At 55.3% G+C, this 8938-nt stretch overlaps 2 protein-coding genes across 3 annotated transcripts in view; one reads left to right on the top strand and one right to left on the bottom strand.

Annotated features, from left to right (window-relative positions):
- Positions 1–4283, top strand: part of LOC103918474 (chromosome unknown open reading frame, human C10orf54) — a 10907-nt gene extending 6624 nt beyond the window's left edge. Inside the window, exons 4-7 of one of the 2 annotated variants that reach the window (XM_009325798.1) lie at positions 886–993; positions 2584–2611; positions 3092–3276; positions 3550–4283. In XM_009325798.1, coding sequence (XP_009324073.1) covers positions 886–993; positions 2584–2611; positions 3092–3276; positions 3550–3587 — 359 coding nt within the window. In that variant the 3' untranslated portion in view covers positions 3588–4283. Of the gene's footprint in view, positions 1–885; positions 994–2583; positions 2612–3088; positions 3277–3549 lie in introns of both variants that reach the window. The other variant, XM_009325797.1, reaches the window with a different exon arrangement.
- The window catches only part of CDH23 (cadherin-related 23), a 211058-nt gene that overhangs the window by 26464 nt on the left and 175656 nt on the right, over positions 1–8938 (bottom strand). Inside the window, exon 38 of the mRNA XM_009325979.1 lies at positions 8108–8335. Coding sequence (XP_009324254.1) covers positions 8108–8335 — 228 coding nt within the window. The remainder of the gene's footprint in view (positions 1–8107; positions 8336–8938) is intronic.

Here is an 8938-nt window from a genome sequence, read left to right as displayed (position 1 = left end):
AACCTCTTTGCAACACCCTGCCGCCATCCCGAGCCCATGCCACCTTGCCCTGAGCAGAGGTGCTCTAGCAGGGGAAACCCAAATCTTGCTTGAGCGCTCAGACAACATGAGGCTCGTCCGGCGCTGTGTCTAGACGCTGGAGGTGCCCACACTTCGCTATGCAAGTGGTTTCTCTATGGGTTGCTCTGCCTACCCCCCTTTGCTGGCTGCTAAACGGGCAAATATTGCTAGAATTGGTTTGCAGCATGGCTGGGGCCAGCCCAGCCATGGGAAAATGCACCTCCCTCCCCACAAGTAGTGCTTTCTGTCTCAAACCCTCAGTCCCACATGCTGGGACAGCCTGTCCTGCCAGGCAAAAAAGAAACGGGGACGCCCACCCAAAAAAACCCCACACATGCTGAAGCAAGAGGCTGCTTCCCCAGACGGATGCACTGGAGAGGAGGGCTTGAGCTGAACCTGCCCTTGATTTAGGCAGCCCTTGACCCTGCCACAAGCCATCCCACATGGACCTTGATGGCCACAGACGTGCCTGCAGGCTGCCAGCATTTCTGGGGAGCCTTTCTGCTGACTTCAGAGGGCTTTATCAGGGCTTCTCTCCTCATATCTAGAAGACCAAAGAAAGACCTTGAGGTGTCCTTCAGCAAATTGACCTCCTTTGGTCAAGGTCCTAAACCAATGCCTCAGAGCTTATCTCTGCAATGGGCAATGCATCCTAGCATGAATCCCATTAGGAGAGGACCACCCATGTGTGCGGGAGCCGCATTGCATCAGGCGTGGGGCAATGCCAGTGTTGCCCTGTGCTTCTGGTACGGCTTCAGGAAACCAAGGAAATGCAAGGTGAACCCTCCCAGCTACCTGCTCCAGCTCTGCCCTCTTCTGTTGCAGATATCACGGCTGCTGCACTGGCAACGGGTGCCTGCATTGTGGGCATCCTCTGCCTGCCCCTCATCTTGCTCCTGATTTACAAGCAGAGACAAGCCGTCAGCAGCAGACGTACGTACCCTCCCCTTGCCAGCTGCTGGTGGGAACACCCATCTCATCTCCTGGGCTGCGTTGGCATGGCCTTTATGGGATGGGATGTGTCCCGCTGGGGGTCAGTGGGTTTGGCTGCCCTGAGTCCTATGGGCACCGTGTAAGGTGGCCCAAAGACAGGTCCCTGCCAGGTGCCTCCTGCAAAGCAGTCCTGGGAAGGGCCGGGCGTGCCTGCAGGCTGCGGTGAGGGGTGTGGGGTAGGATAGGGACCTGCGATGCCTGCAAGACATGCTGGGAGCATGCTGGGGACACAGAGACGGCAAAGACGCTGCCAGGCCCCCTCGCTGCTGAGCCCTTTCCTCCCCATCCACTGCGAGAGCCGGCTCATTTACTCATCCCTGCCTCCACCGCACAGCCAGAATAGCACCTTTGCCTCCTGAGTGATTGAAAAAGCATTATTTGTGCTTTTGCTCCCCCCCGTCTTTAAAAAGACTTCTTACATTTCTATGGCAATAGGACTGCAGCAAGCCACCTCTCTCCCCGCTGCCCCAGCCCTAAAAAACCAGGCAGTGCCAAGGTGCAGCCGGCTGCTTGGCTTCTAGTGATTTCAGTAATTAAGCAGAAAGGGGCACTACCTTAACTGGCAGAGCCATTTCATCGGGCCTTGGACAAGCCAGGGGCCCTGCGGTTTCCCTCACCGAGCTCGGTGGGTGGCTGTGCGGCTCTGAGCAAACCCTTTGGAGAAGTGGTTTTTGCAGCAGCAGTGGGCACGATGCCAGCCACAAGAACGGGAACTGTGCTTTTGACATCCGTTTGTGGCCAAAAAGACTGGCCATGTGCCTTCATGCACCCATTTTGCCATGGCTGGGGTGCAGCTCCCCCCCTGTGCTGCAAAGCATCACCTGGATGCTATTTAACCCAAGAAGGAAAGCAAAACCCAGGGGGACTTGCTTCTGGGGTGCCTCCTGAGAAGCACAGGTTGTTACTGGCATTGGAAGAGAAAATAAGCCGGATCAGCTTAGCTACAGGTTATTTCCACCAGGTGCTTTCCATTGGCATGGTCTGGGCCAAAACTCGTCTGTCTTGGCTGGAGATTCTCGCTGTGCAGCCATCCAGCACACCTGAGTAGCACGGGCTGTGGGATCTGCTGCAACTATGGCAAAGGGGATGAGGAAATAAATAACAGGGTGCTGCCCAGACAAATGCAGGGGCAGCCAAATGCTGGGGTGGCATTTTGCACAGCCCTGGGAAGGCGTCCCGGGCAAGTGGTGGGTGCATCTGGGCACGAGCGGGGCCAGGCTGCAGCCCAGGCACCGCAGCTGTGCCTCGCCTTGCCCCGCGTTGGCAGAAGTGCCTCCTTCCCCCTTCTTCAGAGCCTGGGGTTTCAATGTGGGAGGAGGCCGGGCTGGGGAGTAAACAAGGCAGGAGGTTGCAGGTGGCAGGGTTGCGGAAAGGGAGGTTTGGGAGCAAAGAAGAGGCTGATGCTGAAGAAGGGAGAAAGGGAGGGAGGAATGCAGAGGAAGAGGAGGAAAACAGCGCTGGCAGTGGGTCTGGGTTTGATGCTGGGCATCATGCTGCCAGCATACACACCAACCATTTTGTCTTTGGCAGGTGCCCATGAGCTCGTCAGAATGGAGAGGTGAGGAAACCCATGTGCTTCCAGCTCCCCCGACCTTCTTACACCCCCTCTGCCTGCATCCCGGACCCTGCAAGGGTCTTGTCTTCTCTTCCCCTCCCCTTGAAGCCAGAGTGTATCCTCGCTGGGCAGAGCAAGGGGGATGCTGGCAGCACCCACCTGTGATGTCCTGCCCCTTTCCAGGCAGCCACTGTTTTTCTTCCCTCCCTCCGAGTGGGAAGTGCCTCCTTTCTTTTTGCCTGTGCCAAAGGCACGCTCTCCCTCCACTCCAGGAGAGCTTGAAACCATGGTGCCTTTTGGCTAAGCTTTCCCCCCCCCGTGCCAGGCTCCCCGCTTGCTCTCAGCTGAGGTGACACAGCCTGAACCTGCTCCCTGCCCTGCTTGGTTGTTCCCAGCGCTCAGCCAAAACCCCGGGGATAAAAAAGGCTCCTGAAATAAAAATGCAAATCCCCACCCCTCACACCCTCTCCTCTCCCGCAGCAGCACCCAGGGCATCGAAAACCCTGTCTTTGAGGCGGTCCCCTCAGCAAGCACAGAGCCGTGGCCCCGACCCCAGCTCTCCTACATGGCCAGCCGGCAGCCCTCTGAGTCTGGCCGGCACCTGCTCTCCGAGCCTGGCACCCCCCTGTCCCCCCCCGGCCCCGGGGACTGCTTCTTCCCGACGCTGGGTGAGTGACTGGCGATGCTGAGCCCCCATGGGGACCACTGCGGGAGGGATGAGAAGGAAAGAGGCAGCCAGGAGGGTGAATGGGAAAGGGGGGTTTAAATATCGTCTGCAAACTTTGCATTATATGGGATATCAAGTCCCAGGGCTTTGAAGATGGGAAGGACTCAAGGCTTCTCCTTCCAGTGCAGTCAATGAAAGAAGAGTTTGGCTGCTTCCCAAAGCATGTCCCCGCAGCTACAAGCCAGACTAATACCCCTGGTCTGCCCTTTTCCAGATCCTGTTCCTGACTCACCAAATTCCTTGAAAGCCTAAAGACCCCGGAGGAAACCACATCCTCCAGCTGCATCTGGGAGAGGCCAGGCAGCCACCGCACCATGCTCGCCCAGCCGAGACCCCCTGGGAGGACAGCATGGCCATGGGCAGCAAAGCCTTAAAAAATGAAGCTGAGTGCAGGAGACCTGCGCTCATCTCCTGTCCTGGCTCTGCCCTGGGGTTGGAAGTGAACCTCTCTTGCCCGGATTTCAGTTTTTAACTACCTGTTTCTATGGAGAAGAGCAAGGCTGTGTACTGCTCACGTTTTACAGACTAGCTGAAAATTGGGGATGCAGGGAAGGAAGGACAACCTGCACCTGCAAACCTCCCCGAGGATTTAACTTATTGCCAGGGGTTTAAGCTCTGCAACATCAACCTGTTTCTGCATCTTTGACTGAACATCCTCTCCGGGAACGGATGGTAAAGTACTTTATCCACCATGAGACAAAACAGGGTCACCGGCCAACCTTGTACTACCTTTTTCTTTGCAAAACAGGAAAGGGAGAGGCTCCCTGCCACCGACAGAGCCCTCCTTCCCCACCAGCCTTTTGAGATGGCCACGGACTTGCGAGGCTGCCGCATTTTCAGCTGGACACGCGTTGGGAGGAGTCTTATTTCTGCTGCAATTTTATCCTTGGCTTGGGATCAGGGGAATTTATCTTTCTGTTCGTTTCATTATCAGTGCTGATTAAAAGAAAAAAAGGATGTTTATGGGTTTTGTTTGTTTTTTTTTTTTTGTAAATGCCTGTAAATTAGGAAGTTCATCTGGAGGGTGTTGGAAGATATTCCTGTGACGTGGCCAAGAGCCCCCCCGGAGAGGCGGAGGCACGGGAACACGCAGTGGGCGGTGGGAAATGCTCCGGCTGGCTTCCCCCCATCCTCCTGGGGCCAGCACGGCCAGAGCAGCCGTCCTCAGGGCCACTGCCTTCAGCCATGCCAGAGGACCCTGCGATGCCCTGGGGCATGCGGGTGCCCTCACGGCATCCTCCGTCTGAATGCAGCACCCCAGCATCACTTATCCAAAAGAAGCCATGGGTCTGGCTCCAGCGTGACTCAGCCCCTGGTGAGGAGATAAAACCTTGCGGTAGACACTGTTACTTGAAGGGTGTGTTTGATTTCTTTCTCTTGCTTCTGTTTTTGTTGTAAAGTGGGGAAAAATTGCCACTAGACAAACATAAACATTAGTCATACCAAAACAGCGTCAGACCTGAGCAATAGCCGCACCAGGCAGTGTGCCCAGGCAGAGCATCTCCAGCAGCATGCTGAATTTTCACACTACGTGGCTGGAGGAAACAGCATTTGCCTCTGCAACGGGCCGGGGACACCCTGGCCCGCTGCAGGATTTGATTAATCTGGCGCTGGCTTCAGCAAGAGCAACTTCAAGATGGTCCGGCCACAGGCAGAGGGATAAAGGAGAAGCCAGCACCAACGCCCCCATGTATGTAACTTCCTGAGCACGGGACTCCTGCTTTATTGCCACCCACGGCTCAGCCCCTTTCCTGGCTTTGCTGGGGAAGCTTGCCCAATGCACTTCCCTCTCCCCATCCCAGCGACTGCAGCTGGAAAAGCACGTGGGAGATTTGCCTGCCAGCAGTCCTAACGGCTTTGAAACCCTCTCCGAGTCTCTCTGTTTGCTAATGAATGCACTGTTTGATGACAGAATAAAGCTTTGTTGGAAACAGGTTTCTCTCTGTGCTGCAGAAATCCCACTTTTTAGGATGCCCCGTGCCGCAGGCATGTGCGGTGGGCAGGCAGAGGTGAGCTGAGCAGCCACATCCTCTGCCAGAGGCACTGGTGTGGTACATCGGGGCACTGCGTGGCATCAGGGACCCTTTCCCACCTGGAAAGCTCTCCAGAAGGAAAAACTAAAGACTTCTAGGGGAATGAGGCGATGGCTACCCAGCCTTCCACACATGCTGGAGCAGGAGCCCTGGCATGCTGGGTGCTGGCACCCCACCTTGACCCCCACCACTGGTGGAGAAGATGGCACGGTGCTGCACCTTTGGGCAGGATGCTTATGGTGAAGGTGACCCAGCGAGATGCTCATGCCCTCACGGACCTTGCCGGGTCCCACCAGCTCTTGCAAGCGCCTGGCTTGGGAATGCACATCGAGCTGGCGCCCTGCTGCTGGCTGTTTTCCGCTGCATCAGCACTCGGGGCTTCGCTGATGGGAGAGCGAGGAGCCGCAGCGCTTCACCTGAACTCTTGTTTCAGAGCGGGCGGATGGGAACAGAAACTGCAGAGGCTGAAGCAGCCCTGGCTGGGGGCGGCTGCGAGATAGGCATCTGGACAGTGAGGAGCGGCTTTGCCGATCCGCCCTGCCTCGCTGCAGCCACTGGTGCCCAGGTCTGTGGGTGCCAGGAGGAGCCTTGCTCCGGTGCATGTGGGTGCCACAGTTCCCTTGGGCAGACATCCTTCCTTCTGCTGCAGGAAGCATCCCAAAGACTCTGGAGCAAGGCCAGCCCTAGGGGAGGTGCAGCTGCAGGCTTGCACCAGGGTCAGACACAGCCCGGGTCACTCCTGCAATTCCCATGCAAGGACACCAAGACTTTGCAGTTGCAGCTCACCAGCTTGTGAAGCTTTTCTTTCCTGCAATGCTTTTTTGGATAAATGCTTTCCTTTTATCATCACCATTTTACCCTTTCACCCCTGCATTTCCAGCTCCCGAGAGGATGGCCAGTCTTCCATGCACCCTTGCTGTCCTAGGTACCACAGAACACCACGGGACTTCCAAGTCCTCTCCCAGCTCTGCCTCCTCTGCCTCTCCCATACTCAGAAGGCCAAATCCTGAAGCACATTGAGGGACATACAAATTACAAACAATAATCCCCTTTTGTGCATCATTGCATCAGCCTAGATTTACTTGTGAAATTAAAGTTTCTGGTGGGTGACAAACTCCCGACAGACATCATTTCATCACCCAGGCACGAGGCCAGCAGTCACCGAGAGACATGTGGGACAGCCTTTCACAAGACCTAAGCGTCCTCAAGCTCCGAAAAGGGCTGAAACTCTTCTCTCCGCTCAGGAATCGGGTCACTGGATGCTTTGTTTTGCTTCAGCATGGCGGCATTTTGATCGTTGCTGCTGGCATAACTTGCACCAGTGACGTGGTGGACATGCGGCAGAAACCCTGAGGACAAGCAAGGTTGCTGGGACACCGCTTTGGCAGTGTGAAGTGATAAGCTGTGTCAGTTGTCTTCTCCGGTACTGGGAAGGGAAGAGGGCATTGCCATGGCAATAGGATTTGCCAGCTCAGTGCACAGCATTCCTCACCACGGCACCATCAGAGATGCTCCCAGGGTGCCAGGGCGATGGCAACCCGTCCAGGAGGAGCTGGCGGCATTGGGTGCTGCAGTTACACGAAGCTGCCTTCTCTCATTTTGGAGGAAGAGACTTGCCTAGATTTAAGCCACAGTGGCAGCCTGGCTTAAGAAAAAGATGGTGATGTACAAGCAGGCGTGTGAACTACCCGGGAGGGAGGAGTTGAGAGTGCAAAGCCTGAAGCGAGATTTGCAAGCCACAGTTTGCACTGCTGGTTGCAACCTGTTTCCTCAAAATGTAGAGCGGGGCTTTGCAGTGAGAGCTGTGCCGGCAGATCAGAGAGATGTCGAGAGATAGCAGGTAGAGGTGGGTGAGAGGAAGGATGGCAGGGTGTCGTGCAGGGTGTCATGCCTCCCCACCTCACAATTTATGCTTGCTTTGTGCACGCAGGCACTTGCACACCTCCCCAGAGAGCCGTGGGGTTAGGAGGGACTCAGGGCTGGAAAATGCCCCAAATGTTATTTCCTTGTTTGACTCTTCCACACCAGAGTCCTTAAAGGCACAAATACTGGGACTTGCTATTCATGGAATGGGGAAGATGCAAGGGAGAGAAGTCAGGCTGCAGCAAATGCAGGTACCCCGCTGGGCACTCCTGCACACTGGTAGCTAAAAAGCAAAGCGGCCATCTTCCCAGACCAAAAGATGATGGACAGGATCTCGTATCAGCCCCCAAATGTATGGCACTCTGGATGGCAGCAACGTGACTAAAGAGCTGCCCAAATCTCACACAGCAGGGACCGCAACGGCTGTAGTGCTAATTACTGGAGCTCATCTCATTTGCAAGCATCAGATCAGACAAGCATTGGTCCGTGGTGAGCTGAACCGTGGTTCAGCTGCTGCTCCAGCCACCTCCTGCCTCAGAGCGTGAGGAGCCGGCGGGCAGGACAACTCCTGCAGCCACCAGCATGCTTGCCCATTGGGACGGTCTTGATATTTTTGGCATTTACAGATGGGAGATGGCAGCTCCCCGAATGACTGCAAGAGAGGGTCCTGCAGGACCAGGTGCCGAAGGAGGCTCTGAATCAAACCTGTACTCAGCAGATTTGGACCCTGAGTCATAACCCAAATGGCTTGGTCACCGAAACATCATGCCCTGTGCCTGTTCGCCCCTGCCATGCTCGACGCCTCAATGCTAAGCTCGCTCCCACAGTGCTGCCCAGCTCCATCCTCCCCCCGAAAAGCACATTTTGGTGGCTCACCGACAAGGAGGGGTTGCCCTCGTCCTCGACGATGACCACCAGGCTATAGAAGCTCTGCCGCTCGCGGTCTGGCGGGGAGGGCCGGGTGGCGATCTCGCCGGTGACGCGGTCCATGCGGAAGGTCAGGTCCTCGTTCCCGTGGGTGATGTAGTAGGACAGGACGCTGTTGAGGCCGACATCCCGGTCGGTGGCACGTACCTGGGCCACTGCCGTGCCACCGCCAACGTTCTGCAGGGTGAGACAGGGGGGTGAGCAGCACAGACACATGACATAAATCACATGCACCTCATAACACATAAAATACATAATTAATAACATTAAAAATATAATTCTAATATAAAGTGAGGTTTTTCCAGGCATTTCGGTGTTTGAAGCTCCAAACTCGCTGCCCCAACACCCAGCAGCCAAGCAGGAGGCTGCTTTCCTTCACCAGCTCCTGGATGCCGTTTTTGCAGTGCTTATTGCAAACAATGTTTTATTAATAGATGCATCTTCGTGCAAAAAATAAACCAAGGCTACTCATCCTGCCACTCATAGCTCAGCTGAGAATCAGCCACAGGCTTAGCAATGGAAGGCTCTGTCCTTTGCTTGAGTGCTCCGATCTTTTTTGGTTTGAAACTCTGAAATTAAATGTGTTTCCTATGTTAGCTTTTAAAAAGAAATGGAATAAAACTAACAGGCGACATTTGCTGTTAAGTTGCCAAAGCCAGCTGCCACTGCACGCCGAAATTGCACTTTTTCCTTATGTTACAGCATTTGTTGCAATGAACCAGTTTGATTCCCTGCCACAGAAAGCTGCACGTTAGGTCCTTTCTGGGCTGGCACAGCCTG

The sequence above is a fragment of the Pygoscelis adeliae genome, unplaced genomic scaffold (genome assembly GCF_000699105.1).
Source record: "Pygoscelis adeliae isolate BGI_AS28 unplaced genomic scaffold, ASM69910v1 Scaffold4, whole genome shotgun sequence".
Taxonomy (NCBI): Eukaryota; Metazoa; Chordata; class Aves; order Sphenisciformes; family Spheniscidae; genus Pygoscelis; species Pygoscelis adeliae.
This window is presented reverse-complemented; position numbering and strand designations above follow the sequence as displayed.